Raw genomic sequence first — 24,037 nt, 5'->3', positions numbered from 1 at the left:
TGCATTCCCGGGAGGCCGTCATATGACAGCCTCCCCTGTGCACGCTCCCTGCGCGCGCCCTACAGGGCGCACGCCGGGCGCACTGTGATCACCGAGTCACTGAGACTCGGCTGATCACCGATCCGAGTAAGGGGCCAGTCCCAGGCCCCTTACCATGTGATCAGCTGTCAGCCAATGACAGCTGATCACATGATGTAAACAAAAGATCGGTAATCGGCTTTTTTTTTTACTCGCGCTGACAGCGCGAGTAGAGAAAAAAGCCGATCACCGGCTCAGGTGCCAGGGACATCGGTCCCGAAGTTGAAGCACAACATCTGCCTCATCAGTGCCACCTAGAAGTGCCACCTAACAGTGCCCACAGTGCCCACAGTGCCACCTAACGGTGCCCACAAATGCCACCTATCAATGCCAACAAGTGCCACCTATCAATGCCCACCTGTATTGCCAATCAGTGCCACCTGCCAGTGCTGCCCATCACTGCCATCCATCAGTGCCCATCACTGCCACCCATCAGTGCCCATCACTGCCGCCTATCAGTGCCCATCACTGCCGCCTCATCAGCGTACATCAATGAAGGAGAAAAATTACCCATTTAAAATTTTTTATAACAAAATATAAAAAAATAAAAATTTTTTTTTTTTTAATTCAGTTTTTTTAATTTTTTTAACAAAAAGTAAAAACCGCAGAGGTGATCAAATACCACCAAAAGAAAGCTCTATTTGTGGTGAAAAAATTATAAAAATTTCATTTGGGTACAGTGTTGTATGACCGCGCAATTGTAATTCAAAGTGCGTCAGCGCTGAAAGCTGAAAATTGGTCTGGATAGGAGGGGGGTTTAAGTGCCCTGTAAGCAAGTGGTTAACTTCCAGTGACCAGTATGAGAGAGAGAGAGAGAGCGATCAATTTAACACACCTGCTCCCCATTCACACCTGAGACCTTGTAACACTAATGAGTCACATGACACCGGGGAAGGAAAATGGCTAATTGGGTCCAATTTTGTCATTTTCACTTAGGGGTGTACTCACTTTTGTTACCAGTGGTTTATTTATTATTTATTTATTTCAGGTACTTATATAGCGCTGTCAATTTACGCAGCACTTTACATATACATTGTACATTCACATCAGTCCCTACCCTCAAGGGGCTTACAATCTAAGGTCCCTAACTCACATTCATACCTATACTAGGGACAATTTAGACAGGATCCAATTAACCTACCAGCATGTCTTTGGAGTGTGGGAGGAAACCGGAGTACCCGGAGGAAACCCACGCAGGCACAGGGAGAACATGCAAACTCCAAGCAGGTAGTGTCGTGGTTGGGATTCGAACCAGTGACCCTTCTTACTGCTAGGCGAGAGTGCTATCCACTACACCACTGTGCCGCCCAATTAGACATTAATGGCTGTGTGTTGAGTTATTTTGAGGGGACAGCAAATTTACACTGTTATACAAGCTGTACACTCACTACTTTACATTGTAGCAAAGTGTCATTTCTTGAGTGTTGTCACATGAAATAAAAAGATACAACAAAATATTTACAAAAACGTGAGGGGTGTACTCACTTTTGTGAGATACTGTATATATATATATATATATATATATATATATATATATAGTGAAATTAGAAAATGTTCTAAAGTCAGGTCATGTGATCTTGCATGTGTCCTTTATATTTCAAAATGATTCAGCCTACGACAGCAGATTGCTGCAGAGGCAGAACATGATGTTGGAAGGAGAAAGGAGATTTATTCTGTGAAACTATTTACAGACATGATCTAGGGATGTTCTAGTTGTCAGTTTGCCACTATGGTGGGTGGAGAGGTGCCATTATCAATAGAGGGCTCCACCTCCAATGCACACAAGGTTGGTGTCATGGTGACACCAGAAGTGCCCATATGAACTGTTATCCAGATTGTGGCAAAGATTTAGTGCTTGATATATAAACAATTCTGGCTGCAGATAAATTATACATAATTAAAAAAGTTTAGGCACAATAATGACGGATTCCTACCAATAAAAAAGTGCCCTGACCTCTATTTTAATGCACTCCATTCCATCCTAGCATCAGTGGCTCTCTTCATTCTGTGTTACAGATATTTGTATGTGGGATGGCAGACTCATGTTTACAGAATAAGCAAAAAAGTGGGGCAACCTAAACTACAGATTTTGTAAGCACTGGCTATGTAGTTTATCACCTTATACAGGCCATTGTGAGGAAAATACAGATATACTTCATAAAATAATGCTGTTGACCCCCAAAGAAATTGTATATTTCTCTGCATGGTTAGTTTGCTACAGCAACCCAATTTCCAATTTTAAGCTCACTGTTTGTTGAGTGCTGAATACATTCATCTTTCAGATTCTTTTATTATGTAGAAGATCTTTACGGTTCCAACTTAAAGTAGCTGTAAACCTCAGACATGAAATATGAACAAAGCATATCCCTCTATACAGTAATGTGTACTTATCTGTATTAAGAGCACTAAGGGCCGGTTCACACCACAAAAATGCACTACAGATTCATTCCGAAAGCATTTCTGCATGCACGTTGTTTAACGTGTTTTTGATGCGTTTCCGGATGCATTACAGATGGTTTTTTCCTGTTTTATTTTTTCACTGTACTGCGGTCTGGTGTGTTTTTGATGAGTTTTAGCACGTTCCAGTACAGTCCAGTGCAGAAAAAATGCAGCATGTTCTACTTTTCTTTCTGGAACTGGAACTCCCTGGAACTGACCACACTGGTGTGAACTATGCCATTGGAAACCATATCATCTATTTTCCTTGCATTTTTGATTCAGAAAAAAATGCACTGGACTGCATGTGGTCTGGCCCCAAGTGTCACGACTGTCTGCTGTTTTGTTTCTCTGCTATAAGCATAAGTCACTTCTGACAAGTTTTCCTGACACCAACAGAAAAAAGGTGATGGGGAGGGACCTCCATCTGATTGACAGCCTCAGCTCTGTTCCTGTGTGCTGTGTGAAGGGGGATGAGTCCCTTCCCTCCAATCAGTACTGAGAGCTCTCCTCACTGATGTAACTTCAGCTCTCCGCCCCCTGCTTTTAATAACTCAGAGATCTTGTCTAAATTCTGCACTTTGAATGGACATATTCCCATTTACACCACTGGTTCCTATTTTTTCCTGGTTATTTTGACCTCTCTATCTCATCCGTAAAATAGTATAATTCTAATTGGATGCAGTTAACGCAGAACAATCACTGGAGTGCCTAAATTACACTTTGTAATGCAGGGTGGAACTAGCAATATCTGCTATGCATTCAGCAATGCAGGTGAATGTGTCTTGCATTATCTAGTTTGAATGTTGTTCTCCTATAAACTTTAACTTACCGTGATGTCAGATTTTCCTGAGTCATGACTCTTAGAATAATGAAATAAGAACTGTGCAGAAAAGAAATTAAAATGCTATTTTACTTCAAAAAAAGGACAATAAAATCTTAATATTCTTAGTGTGGAACACAGTACTTACCCTTTTTGAGTCACCTTTTTCTTCTGAACCCTGTAAACATCAAAGAGTGAAGGATATAACAAAATATAATCTGTGCATTGATTCTAAAAACAGGCTATCAAACTATTAAGGCCTTCTTAAATATTTTTGGCACTTTACTCCATTTATCACAGTTGCAGCCATAATACTACAATCTAAACTTTGTCAAAGTGTATGTATAGTCAAAACTGGGGAGATTTCCCATAACTTACTGTCCTGCAGAAACAACATAAAATGAGAGAAAAATGTATAAAAGTGATCTCGCGCAGACTTGTAAATAATCTTACAAATACATAAAGTACAAGGTGCAACCAATGGGAATAGTGAAAACCTCAAATATAAAAAGGCTGAAAAAACTTAAACTAAAGGTTATATTGGCTCCACCAAGGGACATGAAAAATGGTGTGGTAAGGTGAAAACAAATGTCCAATGTCATGTGCAAAAAAATTGGAAGACTAAATCAATGTGCAAAAAATGCATGTGCAAAAAATGCTAGAAAAATACATAAATAAACATGTAAAAAAATAGTTCACTACAAGAAACAGAAAGTCAATGTTTTCCCATCTTCCATGGAGAATGGTGAATACAGGAGGAATAAATGTTCATAGAGTGGTGAACAAAGATGGTGTGATACTGGAAAGCCGAATCAGTGCTCATCAGTGTCCACAAGTGACTTCATAAATTAGTTCTCAAACAGTCAGTCTCACAGAACTCTCACCTCATATACTGTATTAAATCGCATGATAGAATAGATAAAATTATATATTATATTATCTATAAAACTGTGTTTTTTTTCTGAAGGATGTTGGCTCAAACTTGTCTTGCATACACACGGTCACATAAATGTTGTTGGAAATTCCGAACGTCAATAACACGGTGATGTACAACAAGTACGACGAGCCGAGAAAAATTAAGTTTAATAGCCAGTGCGGCTCGTCTGCTTGATTCCGAGCATGTGTGGAATTTTGTGCGTCGGAATTGTGTACACACGCTCGGAATTTCCGACAACAACTTTTGTTGTTAGAAAATTTGAAAACCAGCTCTCAAACATTTGTTGTAGGAAATTCCGACAGCAAATGTCCGATGGAGCATACACACGGTCGGAATTTCTGACAAGCTCACATCGAACATTTCTTGTCGGAAATTCCGATCGTGTGTACGCGGCATTAGAAAGTTGTCACCTGAACACTTATTGCCATTTAATGGTTTACCCTCATCTATTTTTCGTCTGACAATTCAAAAATGTTGGATTTCCCCCACTTTCTGTCTCAGTGACAATGGGGGAAATAGTAGGACATCCTACAAATAGTAGGATGAACCTCTCCAGTGGACTGCATACAGCAAAACAAACTTAACAGAGCGTTTAAAATGTATTTCAAAATTAAAAAAATATATGAAGTATGTATCTGCAATAGTACATGCATATCCCCCATGTTTTATCCTTTCAAAGACCCTGCTGGTACAGAACAATAGCTGTAGATCTGGCAGAAATGATCTTGAGTCCTGTTATGGGCTCACACACATTTTTTTTGCAGACTTGTGTTGTCAGCCTTACCTGATCATGCAGAAGTGAGCACTCAGAACAGAGCACACAGAAATACAGAATGACTCTGAATTTCTGACACAATCAACAGGTATTTATTGCTCACTTATTAAAAAGATATAACAAAATGCTTCCAATTGTATAATAAACAGACCACATAGGAGCAAATAAGAGAAATTCATCGTTAGTGTGTACATACACAATCATCCTCCCCCACTCTATCCAAAACTAAAAAAACCTTTGCAAATACTTTAGAGCTCAATTCCTGCCATTTTATTCAGTTTTAGACATGGAAGGAAAGGTTAGGGCTTTCATTTTTTTTTTTATAAACTCTTTTTTGTTCAAAAGAAGGAAAATAAAGGTTGCAACCTGAATCCTGGTAGCTGATATGTGGGGCTGACCACTTAAAAGGAGGACCTAAGTTTTAAATAAAACACTTGCATCCTATTATTTTTTTCATAGTTGTTTGTCTATTCTGTCTGAAACCTACTATCTGGATAGGAAGGAAAAATAAATCTTCCTCATTGGAACACAGCAATAACATCTTTACATGAATTCTAAATCTTAAGCCGGGTACACACTACAGTTTTGGGTTGCACGGAAAAAATCCTGACAGCTCGAGTCGGGAGCTGCTGTACTAAATATGCGAGGGTTCCAACGATCTCCCCCCCTGAGCCCGCCTGAACACTCCGATCAGCGCTCTCTGCCATTGGCTGAGCGGTCGGATTCTGGTTTTCATGCACGAATGGCCGACTTCTGTCGGACAGACTGACATACACGCGGTCTGAATGTCGGCCGGTATTTTTTGTACTGGCAAATGTCTCCCGACATTCTGCCTGTGTGTATGGGGCTTTACTCACAAAAAAATGTGTTTTGATTGCTGTTTGAATTCCTGCTGGGGGGGGTATCTTATTTCTTGTTCTGTCTGAAACGTGAATACAGACAGAAGATCTGTATTCATGTTTTTTCTTTTTTTTTGCATGCTAGTCTCATATTGAAAATGAAGAGGTTGCTTAACTTACGAAAATTCTCGTACGACAGAATGCAACTTAGAGAATAATGTAATATTTTGTATTGTACTGTAATGTATTCTTTTGTTTCTGAGCTTGCGTGGTCTTGCTCTTCAGATTTTTTTTTTAGGGGGAATACTGTACTGATTAAACAAAAATCGCACAATCTGGTATCATACAAGAAAATTTTGTGTTTGTTCCTTCAGATAATTTCGGATGAACTGTTATAAATGGCTCTCAAAAGCTGTGTACTAATGATCAGATGGTACGATCGATTAGAGAACGTTATTTTTTGTCTGATTTTCTGATCGTGCCTACTAGGCATTACTCTATCTACCTTATGCTTAAAAAACAAAAGTATTGGTTGAAGTTAGAATTTAAGGTAGGAGGAAGAGCTGGCAATTACTGTAATGCCGCGTACACACGGTCGGAATTTCCAACGGAAAATGTTCGATGTGAGCCTGTTGTCGGAAATTGTGACCGTATGTATGCTCCATCGGACATTTCCTATTCCTAATTTCCGACAACAAATATTTGGGAGCTGGTTCTCAAATTTTCCGACAAAAAACTTTTTTGTCGGAAATTCCGACGCACAAAAGTCCACGCTTGCTCGAAATGAAGCAGAAGAGCCGCACTGGCTATTGAACTTCATTTTTCTCAGCTTGTCGTACGTGTTGTACGTCACCGCGTTCCTGGCAATCGGAATTTCTGACAACATTTGTGTGACCGTGTGTGTGCAAGACAAGTTTGAGCCAACATACGTCGGAAAAAAATCCACGGTTTGGTTGTCAGAATGTCCAATCGTGTGTACGCGGCATTACAGGTATCCTTTTTTTGGACCCAGTGGGGAGCCCCTGCACATTGAGGGAAGTCATTCTATATACTGAAGAAGGTGAATCTATACCCTTTGTGGAGTCTTTCTACAAAAGATCACTTCCCAAAGGTCATTACTTGCAGAAACAGGGGCCCTTCAGTTTAAAGCTTCTGTGTGTTCCTTTACTTTGTTTTATTCTGAGTTATAAATACTATATTTATTGGCGTGTAACACGCAGTTTCCCCCCCTGAAAATCGGGTGCAAATAGTGTGTGCGTGTTATACGCCGATACTGCAATTTAGGCTGCCTAGGAGGGAACAGGGAGGGAGGCGGGACAAACACCGTCAGATTACAAACAGCGAGAATCTCCTGTTTACTCAGCGGCCTCTGTAATAGGAAGTTCCGTCTCCTGGGCTGGCACTGGACCAGTGTTCTGTCTATCATAGAAGTCGGTCCAGGAGGCAGGACTTTGTATTAATGAGGCTGCCGAGTAAACAGGAGATTCTCGCTATATGTAATCTGACGCCCCTCCCTGTCCCCTCCGAGGCAGCAGTAATCTGAGGTGAGGCTGCAGATGGGCATTGATCAGGCTGCATTCATGGCAATGGTAAGGCTGCATATGGGCATTGATCAGGCAACAGATGGGCATTGATCAAGCTGCATTAATGGGCAATTGTAAGGCTGCAGATGGGCATTGATCAAGCTGCATTGATGGGCAATTGCGAGGCTGCAGATGGGCAATGGGGAGGCTGCATTGATGGGCACTGACCCATATTTTGCTTCAAAGTTCTTTATTTAAAATTTAAGTTTTTTTCCTGAAACTTCCCTCCTAAAATAAAGGTGCGTGTTATATGCCTGTGTGTGTTATATGCTGATAAATACGGTTTTAAGTCCACATCTCAGATTAGCCAGGGAAGACCAGGTGACTTCTGTGACAAGCTTATGGGACCTGAACAAAGCCAGTTTGAGATCCAGTTCTGCAAGTGATCTAGAGAACGTAGTGTTGAGCTGAGCATCACCTGTCTTAGCATTACATGCAGTTGGGAAGATCACTCTGCCTGGCTCACCAGAACAGTAAAGACCCAACATACACAATCCACAGTCCTACTTCAACAACAGTTCCACTGCTGCATCTACTCAGTACTTTCATTGAAGAATCAGTCAAGAGTAATGTTTCACTTTCAATAGGGCTCAGTTCTGGTGGCCAAGCTTAATATACTATATCTTGTGGGGAAAAAAGAATGAACTACATGAACATACTGTACGTCAGATATAAAATAATAATAATCATTTAAGAATTCCCCTCTATTCTTGTTCTGGTGACAATTCAACATTTTTGATTTGTTCCTTACATTCATGCTTGGTGACAGTGATCATCAAGACAAATAGCGAAGGTAAATCTCAAATGTTGTCGTTGGTAGAATTCCCTTCTAGAGAACTAATTGGGAATGGGGGAAGGACACAGGGCAAGTTATGTATAGATAGTTGGTCAGTCAATTGACTGATCGGTACCCTTCTATTCTTGTTCTGGTAGATTTTCCCCTTTATTTTCATATTCTGGTGCCAACTCAAAATTTTAGATTTGTTCATCACTTTAATGTCTAATGACACTGGCCATCAAGAGAAAGTCAGAGGAAATCTACCTGAAGGTGATACCCATGTTAGATGTTGTTTCTAGTACTTGTTCTGTGTACAACTCTAAAATTTTAGCTTTCCTCTCATTCGGTTACCAGTACAAAAAGAGAAGTAAATCCTCCCAGTAGGGTCACAGACAATAACAACAACACAAAATGAAAAGTTCTAACCCCTCCCCACTCTATCCAAAAAAGAAAAAAAAAATGACTTTATATACATTTTAAACTGGTTTTGGACACATGTGACTTACCTGAGACTTCTGCATTATTCCCTTGACCACAAAGCAAAGTTCTTCTAATGTGCTGGATACCTGTATTCGAAAAAAGGTAGTTAAGTCACAGCTCTATTTTTATACTGTAGTGAGTAGAAAAGATAATTAACACAGACTCACCTCAAGAGGGGAATCTGACAGCACCGCAGAGCATGCATCATCTATCTGTAGACAGGAAAGTCACAAAGGAGTGTAAAAATGTAACATGCTGATCATCAGCAATTCTGTAAGCAACATATTTTAGAAAATATACAGTTTTGTTGTATAAAAGTTCAAGGCATTAACTCTACTGAGTAAAACAGTACTGATCTCTTATAGGTAAGATGGCCCTCATCTTACATTGTGCTCACATGCTGGAGGGCATTGGGACATAGTGCTTTTATCAATGATGATAGCAGACAGTAAGGTGTCTTTCATGCCCCAGGGTATCTTCTAATGAGAGAAGGTGACAGAGCATATTGGTTTACTAACTCCTGATAAGGTATCTAATTTCCCAGAAAGCAAAGATAACTTGCCACAAATTTGTTGCAATGTTGAATTGTAAGGCTTGCACATTTTCACTGGCAAGTTATACACTCTAAGAGCCGGTTCACACTAGAAGCGGCACGACTTGCAGGTCGCCTCACCGAGGCGACCTGCACACGACTGCCACGGCGACTTGCAAGACGACTTGTCAGGCGGCTAGGTCGCCTGACAAGTCGCCCCTGTGTGAACCGGCTCTCAGAGCACTTGTTCTAGTTGACACTTTTAAAATTTGTAGCAAATTTATGTGGCAAGTCTCTAGCAAGACCAAAGCTGCAGTGGTAAGTCTACAGCAAGAGGTCTGCAGGTCACAGTGACCCCTGTGGTGGGATGACTATTGTACAACATCACTGAACCAGAACTTGCAGCAGACTTGCAGAATGTTTGCAAAGAGAGTTGTGCAAAAAAACTTGTGAAGCCTGGCAAGTCTAGCAATAGCTTACCAAGTCATTTTCAAACTTGCAGCTCAATTGCTTGCCATCTGGGTTGGAATCATTGCAGTCATTGTTTTTATAATGACTGTTTTGCGCAAAATACCTGTGTTAGAATCCTCAGATGGTGCTGTCATTCTCTTTTTCCCGAGCTGTATACTAACTTACCAGCAGAGAAAGAGGCACTATTTTGTCTTTATTTATACCAGGTGATCCTGCCAATAACAAACTTCCCGTCCTAGGGTGGAAAAATCATTCACTATACTCTGTGGAGGAACAATGTTGTTACTCAAGGCTGATCCTCTGATTTGGACGACAAGCATAACTTCCTCACCTTATGTTCATTACATGGGGGCTAAACAAACACTGTTTAAGTTACTGAAATGGGAGGTAGAGAATTCTGGATGTTGTGCAGGCCATTTTAAAGGGCCATGATCAGTTTTTATTCATTTATAAAAAAAAAAAAAAAATGTAATCCCAAAAGGGAAAAAAAACTGTTTGCTGTAACTGCCTGTAAAGTATTAGCTGAGCTTTGGCTTCAATTTGTTAGTGTATTTAAATCTGCTAGTCTAACACTACCCTCCCCCCAGACTGAAAATGCTGATGTCCAAAGGTGTCTCTGTTGCTCCTTCATCCAGTAGTAGTGGCAAAAATTAGATCACCTTGGGTTGCCATTTTGGGGTTTTTCATTTTTATTTTAACAAAAAGTAAGAGAACATTTTTTTTTCAAATCCAGTTGGATACTAAATGCCACCAAAATGCGCTGTCTCAAAAAATACATAAATAAATTATATATATATATATATATATATATATATATATATAATTTGGGCACAATGTTGCATGAGCGAGTAATTGACAGTCACTTGCCTACCTGGGAAAATACGTCATGACTTAGGGTATATATTGTGTTTTGTTATTCTTTAAAGGAAAGTTAATTAGGGGTAAATGGCGCTACCTTACCAGGGTACCTTGATTTATAATATAATGAACCTCAAAGGACAAATCATAACAGCACATAAAATAATATAAATAAAAATAACTAAAAGAAATAAATTAAAATCCGGGCTATTTCTAAAAAAGCCAAGTAGTCACACAACGTATAATCTGTTTCGTATGGAGAGAGCTTGTGCGTCTAGAACCATCAGCTGCGCGGCGTGCGCCTCAGCTGCGTTCCACACTCTCCTACTTCCGCGTGTGACGTCAGTGCGTAGCTCCGCCTTACGCGTTTCGTCATCGATGTTATCAAAGGCGGGCTTTTAGAAATAGCCCGGATTTTAATTTATTTCTTTTAGTTATTTTTATTTATCTTATTTTATGTGCTGTTATGATAGCTAAATAAATTACTTAAAACGTATCACACTATGGAGCCCTGTTTCTTCTATATGAGGATATACTGAAGGATACTTCACAGCTGGAGCGGGGGACCCTGAGGACCCATATACATCATATTGCTGCCTGGTACTACATGCCTACTACCCCTGCAGGGGTGCAGGGAGCTGGTGAGTGGGGATCTTTGAGGGGGAGCACCGCAAGTCACTGGATCTGATCAGCTGTTTTCACGAAAGTCACTTACCACAGACGTTTTTACTTCTTGATGCTGGACTTTGATACACTTATTAATTTTTTAATACATTTTAATATATATCTTTCTCACCATTTTTTCACTAATTTTTCACCATTTTTTTCTATAAATTTCAATGTGCAGTCCTGCACTGTTTGCCTAAGTTGGGACTATTTATGATACATGTATTTATACTTAACTCACCCTATGCATAAAAGCACATTTGGACACAATTGGGGATCAACATAGGATTTAGACCGTGGTGTTTTATTTTATTTATTTTTTGCATTGTCATATATTAATTTTTACAAGTTGTCACTTAAATCAATTTATGATGATTAGTCACACGGTGTACAGGTTAGCGCCAGTACCGCTAACACCCACGCACGCACCGTACACCTCCCTTAGTGGTATAGTATCTGATCGGATCAATATCTGATCCGATCAGATCTATACTAGCGTCCCCAGCAGTTTAGGGTTCCCAAAAACACAGTGTTAGCGGGATCAGCCCAGATACCTGCTAGCACCTGCGTTTTGCCCCTCCGCCCGGCCCAGCCCAGCCCACCCAAGTGCAGTATCGATCGATCACTGACACTTACAAAACACTAAATGCATAACTGCAGCGTTCGCAGAGTCAGGCCTGATCCCTGCGATCGCTAACAGTTTTTTTGGTAGCGTTTTGGTGAACTAGCAAGCACCAGCCCCAGGCAGCGTCAGGTTAGCGCCAGTACCGCTAACACCCACGCACGCACCGTACACCTCCCTTAGTGGTATAGTATCTGATCGGATCAATATCTGATCCGATCAGATCTATACTAGCGTCTCCAGCAGTTTAGGGTTCCCACAAACGCAGTGTTAGCGGGATCAGCCCAGATACCTGCTAGCACCTGCGTTTTGCCCCTCCGCCCAGCCCAGCCCAGCCCACCCAAGTGCAGTATCGATCGATCACTGTCACTTACAAAACACTAAACGCATAACTGCAACGTTCGCAGAGTCAGGCCTGATCCCTGCGATCGCTAACAGTTTTTTTTGTAGCGTTTTGGTGAACTGGCAAGCACCAGCGGCCTAGTACACCCCGGTCGTAGTCAAACCAGCACTGCAGTAACACTTGGTGACGTGGCGAGTCCCATAAGTGCAGTTCAAGCTGGTGAGGTGGCAAGCACAAGTAGTGTCCCGCTGCCACCAAAAAGACAAACACAGGCCCGTCGTGCCCATAGTGCCCTTCCTGCTGCATTCGCCAATCCTAATTGGGAACCCACCGCTTCTGCAGTGCCCGTACTTCCCCCATTCACATCCCCAACCAAATGCAGTCGGCTGCATGAGAGGCATTTTCTTTATGTCCTCCCGAGTACCCCTACCCAACGAACCCCCCCAAAATAGATGTCGTGTCTGCAGCAAGCGTGGATATAGGCGTGACACCCGCTATTATTGTCCCTCCTGTCCTGACAATCCTGGTCTTTGCATTGGTGAATGTTTTGAACGCTACCATTCACTAGTTGAGTATTAGCGTAGGGTACAGCATTCCACAGACTAGGCACACTTTCACAGGGTCTCCCAAGATGCCATTGCATTTTGAGAGACCCGAACCTGGAACCGGTTACCGTTATAAAAGTTAGTTACAAAAAAAGTGTAAAAAAAAAATATATGTATAAAATTTTAAAAAAATTGTTGTCGTTTTATTGTTCTCTCTCTCTCTATTCTCTCTCTCTATTGTTCTGCTCTTTTTTACTGTATTCTATTCTGCAATGTTTTATTGTTATTATGTTTTATCATGTTTGTTTTTCAGGTATGTAATTATTTATACTTTACCGTTTACTGTGCTTTATTGTTAACCATTTTTTTGTCTTCAGGTACGCCATTCACGACTTTGAGTGGTTATACCAGAATGATGCCTGCAGGTTTAGGTATCATCTTGGTATCATTCTTTTCAGCCAGCGGTCGGCTTTCATGTAAAAGCAATCCTAGCGGCTAATTAGCCTCTAGACTGCCTTTACAAGCCGTGGGAGGGAATGCCCCCCCCCCACCGTCTTCCGTGTTTTTCTCTGGCTCTCCTGTCTCAACAGGGAACCTGAGAATGCAGCCGGTGATTCAGCCAGCTGACCATAGAGCTGATCAGAGACCAGAGTGGCTCCAAACATCTCTATGGCCTAAGAAACCGGAAGCTACGAGCATTTTATGACTTAGATTTCGCCGGATGTAAATAGCGCCATTGGGAAATTGGGGAAGCATTTTATCACACCGATCTTGGTGTGGTCAGATGCTTTGAGGGCAGAGGAGAGATCTAGGGTCTAATAGACCCCAATTTTTTCAAAAAAGAGTACCTGTCACTACCTATTGCTATCATAGGGGATATTTACATTCCCCGAGATAACAATAAAAATGATAAAAAAAAAAAAAAAATGAAAGGAACAGTTTAAAAATAAGATAAAAAAGCAAAAAAATAAGAAAAAAAAAAAAAAAAAAAAAAAAAAAAAAAAGCACCCCTGTCGCCCCCTGCTCTTGCGCTAAGGCGAACGCAAGCGGCGGTCTGTCGTCAAACGTAAACAGCAATTGCACCATGCATGTGAGGTATCACCGCGAAGGTCAGATCGAGGGCAGTAATTTTAGCAGTAGACCTCCTCTGTAAATCTAAAGTGGTAACCTGTAAAGGCTTTTAAAGGTTTTTTAAAAATGTATTTATTTTGTTGCCACTGCACGTTTGTGCGCAATTGTAAAGCATGTCATGTTTGGTATCCATGTACTCGGCTTAAGATCATCTTTTTTATTTCATGAAACATTTGGGCAATATAGTGTGTTTTAGTGCATTAAAATTTAAAAAAGTGTGTTTTTTCCCCAAAAAATGCGTTTGAAAAATCGCTGCGCAAATACTGTGCGAAAAAAAAAAATGAAACACCCACCATTTTAATCTGTAGGGCATTTGCTTTAAAAAAATATATAATGTTTGGGGGTTCAAAGTTATTTTCTTGCAAAAAAAAATAACTTTTTCATGTAAACAATAAGTGTCAGAAAGGGCTTTGTCTTCAAGTGGTTAGAAGAGTGGGTGATGTGTGACATACGCTTCTAAATGATGTGCATAAAATGCCAGGACAGTTCAAAACCCCCCCAAATGACCCCATTTTGGAAAGTAGACACCCCAAGCTATTTGCTGAGAGGCATGTCGAGTCCATGGAATATTTTATATTGCGACACAAGTTGCGGGAAAGAGACAAATTTTTTTTTTTGCACAAAGTTGTCACTAAATGATATATTGCTCAAACATGCCATGGGAATATGTGAAATTACACCCCAAAATACATTCTGCTGCTTCTCCTGAGTACGGGGATACCACATGTGTGAGACTTTTTGGGAGCCTAGCCGCGTACGGGACCCCGAAAACCAAGCACCGCCTTCAGGCTTTCTAAGGGCGTGAATTTTTGATTTCACTCTTCACTGCCTATCACAGTTTCGGAGGCCATGGAATGCCCAGGTGGCAAAAAACCCCCCCAAATGACCCCATTTTGGAAAGTAGACACCCAAAGCTATTTGCTGAGAGGTATAGTGAGTATTTTGCAGACCTCACTTTTTGTCACAAAGTTTTGAAATTTGAAAAAAGAAAAAAAAAAATGTTTTTTCTTGTCTTTCTTCATTTTCAAAAACAAATGAGAGCTGCAAAATACTCACCATGCCTCTCAGCAAATAGCTTGGGGTGTCTACTTTCCAAAATGGGGTCATTTGGGGGGGTTTTGTGCCACCTGGGCATTCCATGGCTTCCGAAACGGTGATAGGCAGTGAAGAGTAAAATCAAAAATTCACGCCCTTAGAAATCCTGAAGGCGGTGATTGGTTTTCGGGGCCCTGTACGCGGCTAGGCTACCAAAAAGTCCCACACATGTGGTATCCCCATACTCAGGAGAAGCAGCTAAATGTATTTTGGGGTGCAATTCCACATATGCCCATGGCCTGTGTGAGCAATATATCATTTAGTGACAACTTTGTGCAAAAAAAAAAAAAAAAAAGTGTCACATTCCCGCAACTTGTGTCAAAATATAAAATATTCCATGGACTCAATATGCCTCTCAGCAAATAGCTTGGGGTGTCTACTTTCCAAAATGGGGTCATTTGGGGGGGGTTTGTGCCACCTGGGCATTTTATGGCCTCCGAAACTGTGATAGGCAGTGAAGAGTGAAATCAAAAATTTACACCCTTAGAAATCCTGAAGGCGGTGATTGGTTTTCGGGGTCCCGTACGCGCCTAGGCTCCCAAAAAGTCCCACACATGTGGTATCCCCGTACTCAGGAGAAGCAGCTGAATGTATTTTGGGGTGCAATGCCACATAGGCCCATGGCCTGTGTGAGCAATATATCATTTAGTGACAACTTTTTGTAAATATTTTTTTTTTTTTGTCATTATTCAATCACTTGGGACAAAAAAAATAAATATTCAATGGGTTCAACATGCCTATCAGCAATTTCCTTGGGGTGTCTACTTTCCAAAATGGGGTCATTTGTGGGGGTTTTGTACTGCCCTGCCATTTTAGCACCTCAAGAAATGACATAGGCAGTCATAAACTAAAAGCTGTGTAAATTCCAGAAAATGTACCCTAGTTTGTAGACGCTATAACTTTTGCGCAAACCAATAAATATACGCTTATTGACATTTTTTTTACCAAAGACATGTGGCCGAATACATTTTGGCCTAAATGTATGACTAAAATTGAGTTATTGGATTTTTTTTATAACAAAAAGTAGAAAATATCATTTTTTTTCAAAATTTTCGGTATTTTCCGTTTGTAGCGCAAAAAATAAAAACTGCAGAGGTGATCAAATACCATCAAAAGAAAGCTCTATTTGTGGGAAGAAAAGGACGCAAATTTCGTTTGGGTACAGCATTGCATGATCGCGCAATTAAAAGTTAAAGCGACGCAGTGCCAAATTGGAAAAAGACCTCTGGTCCTTAGGCAGCATAATGGTCCGGGGCTCAAGTGGTTAAACAAAGAGTGTCAGAAAAAGGCCTGGATCTTAAGTGGAATGAATGAATACACATTTTGTACCCAGTTTAGAGTACTGTAGCAATCATATTAACAAGGACATTTCTGGGAATAGTGTAAAGCAGTATTGAACCTAAAACCAAAAATGTAATACAGGCGGTCCCCTACTTACAAACGACTCCTACTTACAAACAGAAGGAGACAACAGGGGGTGAGAGGAAATCTACCCCTAGGAAGGGAAATTCTCTCCTGTAAGAGTTAATATGGGAAAAAGGTGTCTCCTCTGATGCTTTATCACCAATCCTTGTTTACCTAATAACCCCAAATTTTCAAAATCCAATTGTCATTGGGACAGAAAGTGCCCCTGTTCAGATTTCAGGTGAAATCTTCTGAACAGGGGCACACACAGCAAAACAAATGTTACAGGGGTGATAGCCCTTCCCTATGTTTTCCAAAAAGCCTAAAAATAGATTTTTTGGCTGGAGCTACAATTAAAAAATGTACTTGTTCCAACTTACAAACAGATTCAACTTAAGAACAAGCCTACAGTCCCTATCTTGTTTGTAACCCGGGGACCGTCTGTATATTGTAGCTCACTAATCATTAGATGTGGTGGCTACATTCGGTTTCTTAGTCTTTTTCCCTCTGTTTTCATCTGATGATCTGGTCAGTAACACATCCCCTGTATTAGAGTGTCCCCACTCTGGATGAAGGAGCAACAAGGACACCTTTGGACAGCAGCATTGTCAGTATGTAGGAGGGGAGTGTTAGATGGACTAGCCGATTGAAATATACTAACAAACTGAAGCCAAACCCCAGCTAATACTTTAACCACTTCCCTACCCGGCCATAGTAAAATGACTTCCACAGATGGTATCTCCCATCCTGGGTGGACGTCATATGACGGCCTGGGTTTCCTGGCCAACTAGGGGGCGCGCGCGGGACCCGGTGCGTGTGCCCGGCGGCCGCGATGTCTGCCGGGCACCCGCGTTTGCCCGTTAACCGGGCCGGACCGTGGATCTGTGTGTGTAAACACACAGATCCACGTCCAGTCAGTTGAGAGGAGACCGATCTGTGTTCCCAGTACAGAGGAACACCAATCGGTCTCCTCCCCTTGTGCGTCCCCTCCCCCTACAGTTAGAATCACTCCCCTAGGAAAGATCGTCTCCCCCTAGTGGTTAACCCCTTCCCTGTTTGTCACATTTATACAGTAATCAATGCAATTTTATAGCATTGATCGCTGTATAAATGTGAATGGTCCCAAAAACTGTGTCAAAAGTGTCCGATGTGTCCGCCATAATGTCGCCGTCACGAAAAAAAAAAACGTAATCGCCGCTATTACTAGTAAAAAAAATAAATAAATAATTTTTTAAAAAACATGCCATAAATCTATCCCGTATTTTGTAGATGCTATAACTTTTGCGCAAACCAATCAATATACGCTTATTGCAAATTTTTCTTACCAAAAATATGTAGAAGAATACGTATCAGCCGAAACTGAGGAAAAATTTTTTTTTTTTTTTTTTTTAAATTGGGATATTTATTATAGCAAAAAGTAAAAAAAACTGTGTTTTTTTAAAATTGTCGCTCTTCTTTTGTTTATAGCGCAAAAAATAAAAGCCGCAGAGGTGATCAAATACCACCAAAAGAAAACTCTATTTGTGGGGAAAAAAGGACGTCAATTTTGTTTGGGTACAACGTCGCACGACCGCGCAATTGTCGTTTAAAGTGCAACAGCACTGAAAACTAAAAATTGGTCTGGGAAGGAAGGGGTTGAAAATGCCCCCTTGTGTATTGTGTGTCCAATGTATTGAACCAGTTAAAGGCAGTTACAACAAACAGTTTTTTTTTCTTTTTGGGATAACATTTTTTTTTTTTTTTTTACTGAATAAAAGCTGATCATTGTAAGCACCCCTGACAGTGGTAAATGGTTTGTCTCAACCTTATAACTACATCTGCAGAACAGTTTGCTCTGTTGAAAAGCATCAGACTTACTAGCAGGATCACCACGTAAAAATAAAGGTGAGAAAGCCTAAGGCTCCATGTACCGGACACTAGCAGCTCCTAAACTTGAGTTCCTATCCTGAAAGCGGACGAATCGTGTTCAATATAGGAACGTTTTGATCCCCAGCCGCAAAATAGCGGCAAAATGCCATGTTTTGCGTTTTTTCGCGGCTGGCTGTCAAAGTAGTTCAAGTGTACATGAAGCCTAAAAAAGAAAACGAATGCAGCCAGCACATCTAAGAATTGGTAAGCTGCAATATATTAAATGTTTGCTTTTTGGTTTAATACCACTTAGCATTTAAAACGTACATTTTTAAATTTTTGGTTAATTTTGTTTATATCTTCTCTTATGTTCCACAATAAAGAGATTCCAGTTTACACAAAATTATTTTACAAGCAAACATGTCAAAACTGCTACTTTGTAATGAATATGTTGTAGACAAGGAAGTTATCATCTATTATGCAATGCGCTGTGTAGTGTAGGCAGAGAGTATCGGCAGCACTGTGTTTCTTCCGCCCAAATCACCAGGCAAGGGATAAAGGAAAAATAACCACCGGAGAGAGGTGCTGACAGTTACCAGGGAGGAGGGGCAGTACTGTGGCCGATATTGAAGTGGCCAGCCTCTTCCTTCTTAGTCACAGCGCTGGTAAGCAGCTCTTACAGGCTGTGTCACCATACCGCCTTGCAGTACAGTGATGTTTCACTGGAGAAAAGGTGACAAAGCTATCAAGGTGACAATACTATCTGAAATTTATCAGTGTTGCTATTACATTGTTGTCACCCTAAATCAAGAAGTGTCCTAGAACACTGAAACTGGTAGGATCAACAGGTATATTAGCAAACAAGGAGAGAAAATGGAAATCACTTTACATGTTAAAGGTGAAGGGGGGGGGGGGGGATTTAATAAAGGTGCTGTGCCACTTTTCTGGCATTAATTGCTCCTGTTAATGTGCTCTGTGACAGTTTTGGCTCTGACAGTGACTCTTGCTTCAAATTCAGGCAGTTCTAATTTGCTCCACTTCTACAGCGAAGGATACAAGTATCTGATCCCCTGCTGGTTTTGTATGTTTGTACACTCATAAAGAAATGATCAGTCTATAATTTTAATGGTAGGTTTATTTTAACAGTGAGCGGCAGAATAACAACAAAAATATCCAGAAAAGAAATTTAAAACAAGTTATAAATTGATTTGCATTTTAATAAGTGAAAAATCTTTTGATTTTTATTTGATCCCCCATCAATCAGCAAGATTTCTGGCTCCAAGGTGTCTTCTATACAGATAACGAGCTGAGATTAGAAGCACCCTCTAAAGGGGAGTGCTCCTAATCTCAGCTTGTTACATGTATAAAAGAGACCTGTCCACAGAAGCAACCAATCAATCAGATTGCAATCTCTCCACCATGACCAAGACCAAAGAGCTGTCCAAGGATGTCAGGGACAAGATTGTAGACCTACAAAAGCCTGGAATGGGATAGAAGACCATCGCCAAGCAGCTTGGTGTGAGGGTGACAACAGTTGGTGCGATTATTCGCAAATGGAATAAACACAAAATAACTGTCAATCTCCCTCGGTCTGGGGCTCCATGCAAGATCTCACCTCATGGAGTTTCAATGATCATGAGAACGGTGAGGAATCAGCCTAAAACTACAAAGGAGAATCTTGTCAATGATCTCAAGGCAGCTGGGACCATAGTCACCAAGAAAACAATTGGTAACACACTATGCCGTGAAGGTCTGAAATCCTGCAGTGCCCACAAGGTCCCTCCTGCTCAGAAAAGTACAAGTACAGGCCTGTCTGAAGTTTGCTCATGAACATCTGAATGATTCAGAGAACTGGGTAAAAGTCCTATGGTCAGATGAGACCAAAGTCGAGCTCTTTGGCATCAACTCAACAGGCTGTGTTTGGAGGAGGAGGTATGCTGCCTATGACCCCAAGAACACCATCCCCATCGTCAAACATGGAGGTGGAAACATTATGCTTTAGGGGTGTTTTTCTGCTAAGGGGACAGGACAACTTCACCGTATCAAAAGGACGATGGACAGGGCCCTGTACCATCAGATCTTGGGTGAGAACCTCCTTCCCTCAGCCAGGGCTTTGAAAATGGGTCGTGGATGGGTATTCCAGCATGATAATGACCCAAAACACACGGCCAAGGCAACAAACAAGAGGCTCAAGAAGAAGTACATTAAGGTCTTGGAGCCTAGCCAGTCTCCAGACCTTAATCCCATAGAAAATATGTGTTACCAAACGTCAGCCTCGAAACCTTAATGACTTGGAGAGGATCTGCAAAGAGGAGTGGGACAAAATGCCTCCTGAGATGTGTGCAAACCTGGTGGCCAACTACAAGAAATGTCTGACCTCTGTGATTGCCAACAAGGATTTTGCCACCAAGTACTAAGTCGCATTTTGCGAAGGGGTCAAATACTTATTTCACTCATTAAAATGCAAATCAATATATAACTTTTTTGAAATAGGTTTTTCTGGATTTTTTTGTTGTTATTCTGTCTCACTGTTAAAATAAATTTACCATTAAAATTATAGACTGATCATTTCTTTGTCAGTGGGCAAATGTACAAAATCAGCAAGGGATCAAATACTTTTTTTCCCTCACTGTACATTGTGGTGTAGAAGTTCCAAATTCAATCCTGTGCCAAATTTATTTTTGTTTTTTTTATTTTTTTATTTTAATCCTGTGCCAAATTTAAAATAAAACACCAACAGTTTGTATCTTATAGCGGAGATAATTAGGACCAACTTCTTTTGGTGTGCAGAGACAGATTTTACCAAAGTGTCTCAAAAGTGTTTTAAAAGTGGTGCGACTAGAGCCAAATTCAAAGACAAGTTATGGCCCGTTACATGAATTTGGAGCTCACTGCTCCACTTTTAGAACACATGCGAGACACTTCCACAAAATCTGTCTGCGCCAGTCTATATGAGTTCCAGGGAAAATGCTTTTCACATTACATTAAAAAATATATATTTTTTTGTCTTTAAATACCCTTTAAATTATGCGAAAGTACAAGAGGTGATAATAGGCTAGAAAAAAGTAGACCCTTTAACAAGGTGAACAATATATTCTAATTTTCCCCAAATAACATGCCTGCAAAAAATAACATTGAATAATTATTGATGGCCAAAGAGCACACAAAAGGGTAAACATATATTCTTACTACATAGGTGCCTCTTGGGCATTTAGGAGTTATAGTCATAATACTGTATTGCCATATTCTTTTTAACTAGAAATTATTACTAGTATACATCATAGAATTATTATTCCCAAAATAAAACTTAATTTAATAACAGAAACATGAAACAATCAAAAAATTATATATGTATGCTTCTATAGCATGGTAGTTCAAGTTAAAATTACATGCAATCTTGTTATCTACTTCACTTTAATATGTTATCCTCTATTATCAGCTAATAAAGCTAACAAAGCATTTCCAGTAAGCTGGCCTTTAAACAGGATGTCATATAAGTAGAGTGACAAGACCTTCCTCATTGTTTTTTTTTTTTTTGATAAAGCAGTGTCAAGTCACTTATGAACAGTAACCCGGATTATATTACATTTCATTTGTTGAAAACATGAACACAGAAATGAAAAATGTCTACCTGTTGCTAAATACAGTATTACTGCAACGTCTGTTCTGCTCCATTATATACTAGCCACATGCTAAACTCCAATTTCTGTGGGAGAAACGTTTATGTGGGTTTGCAGTAAAGCTCAATGATGCACAGTGAGTACCCTTGAGATATTTCCAAAATGTACAGTTTATCTTCAGTCACACCTTTTTTTCATTTGGTTTGAAAAGACTAAGGAATAGCTAGAACCTCTTTGTCTGTGTCCCTGTTGGGGGCCTGTGTTGACTGACTTTTATTTGCTTCAAGCAAGTTTTGAATTTCCATATGTAGCACCGTCTATGTGTACAGTGTAGAAAAATGTTATTGGGCTCCTCTGTTGGTGGAGGAGACAGAGTTTGTTTGGCAGAGCTCCAAGGGCTGAGTATCTGTTGCCTCCCCCTGGCTTCTAGAGATGCTGCTGGAGAGTTCTAGAACTTAGAGTTTGGAGGGGTAGAGATGAGGTCTGAATATTTATAGCGTCTCCTCCAATCCCTGGGTGAGGGCAGCCCAGAAGATGGAGTGATAGCCCATAAATATTTTGGAGCCTGGCCATGTGAGGAGCAGAGTCCAAGGTCCAGTTGCCTATAGGGGACCCCTATGCTGGGGGGCTCTGCCCCTGGGCAGACGAAAAGAGCCAGAGGAAGAGAGAGAGCAGCAGAAGAAGCTTCACACCCTTCAGCCTCAGCTAGGCTTAGGAGACCTCTTTTCGCCAGTTGAGCTTATCTGTTTTTCCTATGAGAGGACAGCCTTTTTGTTAGCCAAAGGCTGTTTCTAGTCCTCAAGTTGCATTCAAACTACAGTTCTGAGCATCCCTTCCACCCCCCCTCAATAAACCAAAAACAAAACAAAGCACCCTGGACTGTTTTTTGACTACTGAGTGAACGCCAGAAAATCCTTGTTACCTGGCTGTGCATGAGAACCCAAAAATCCAGGGGCTACAAAGGGGGTAACGCTATACATACAAGATTACAGAGATGCAAAACACTCTTGAAGTGGTGAAATGCAAGTCAGAAGGAGGTCAATTTCCAGTGAGCTGCACCTTTCAATAAGTTCTCAGAAGCAACTCCAACAAATGTAAAACTGATGCCATCGACACAAGTCCAAAGTCCATTAACACTGGTCCTTAGGAAAATTTCCCCTACCTACTATCCTGATAGGCACTGTCTCTAAAACTTGAAGCGAGTTAAATCTTCCCAGAGGAAACAAATACAGCATGAAGTTCCGACAGAGGTTCAGCCGTCTCGATTCACTCCAAAAGTGTGTTTTATTTCTGTATGTGCCCTCACTGAAAAGATGTCTTTTCAACCCCCGTTTCAGTGACCACTCTCACTGGGACAGGAGGTGAAGGAAACCATTGCTCTATGGGAGCAAAGGAAGAATACAAACATGACACAAATAACAAAAAGCTTTGGCTGGAGTTCCAGTTACACCCTATAGTTGTAAATGACAAGACCAGTCATTCACTAAATACCTAAAATTAAGAACTTAAAGTCCAACTACAAACGCAATAAACTTACCAGGCTTCAAACAAGTATACATTCCGTTGCTGGAAAAGCAATCCTCCACCAAGCTGGCATTTACATTAGAAAATCTGCAGGTTTACATGCCAGGGAAGTACAGTTCTGCTTGTACTTCCAGGCCACTCAGATGTAAGTGTTGCAGGTGAATGGCCTGAAGGAGAGGTAGGTGGAGACATGACCATACTGCTGAGGCCTGAGACCTGCAGTGCTTACATCTGAGCATCCCAGAAGTATAACTCCTGCTGTACCCCCCCCCCCAAATGTAAACCAGCAGATTTTTGCTAATGTAGAAGAAAGCCAGTAAGACAGGGTGTTGCTTTTTAGGCTATAGATTGTATACCTGCTTGAAGCCTGGAAAGATTATTGTGCCCACAGTTGGGCTTTAAAATAATAATACTGTAACAAAAAAAAACACAAAAAAAATTTTATTTTATTTATTTTGTATTTTTATTTTTTTTTTACTTTGCCAATTTTATAATATGGAGCGATTGTAAGTGACATATACAGACAAGGTGTACAGCGTTAAAGAGCATATAAACCCAACATTTTTATATTACTGATATGTGTCTACTGCACCATGTACTTGTATGAAAATGTATCTCTTTGTATTCCTTTATTTGTGTGAAATCCCTG

General features: G+C 40.6%; 1 protein-coding gene across 3 annotated transcripts in view; it reads right to left on the bottom strand.

Annotated features, from left to right (window-relative positions):
- Window positions 1–24,037, bottom strand: part of NMU (neuromedin U) — a 116,940-nt gene that overhangs the window by 48,565 nt on the left and 44,338 nt on the right. For 2 of the 3 annotated variants that reach the window (XM_073608428.1, XM_073608426.1), the window contains exons 3-6: window positions 8,897–8,941; window positions 8,756–8,815; window positions 3,486–3,515; window positions 3,347–3,397 (exon numbers count right to left, since the gene is read on the bottom strand). In XM_073608428.1, coding sequence (XP_073464529.1) covers window positions 3,347–3,397; window positions 3,486–3,515; window positions 8,756–8,815; window positions 8,897–8,941 — 186 coding nt within the window. The remainder of the gene's footprint in view (window positions 1–3,346; window positions 3,398–3,485; window positions 3,516–8,755; window positions 8,816–8,896; window positions 8,942–24,037) is intronic. The other variant, XM_073608427.1, reaches the window with a different exon arrangement.

This window comes from Aquarana catesbeiana, linkage group LG01 (assembly GCF_042186555.1).
Source record: "Aquarana catesbeiana isolate 2022-GZ linkage group LG01, ASM4218655v1, whole genome shotgun sequence".
NCBI lineage: Eukaryota > Metazoa > Chordata > Amphibia > Anura > Ranidae > Aquarana > Aquarana catesbeiana.
The sequence above is the reverse complement of the archived record's forward strand: the minus strand, read 5'-3'. Positions and strand labels throughout refer to the sequence as shown.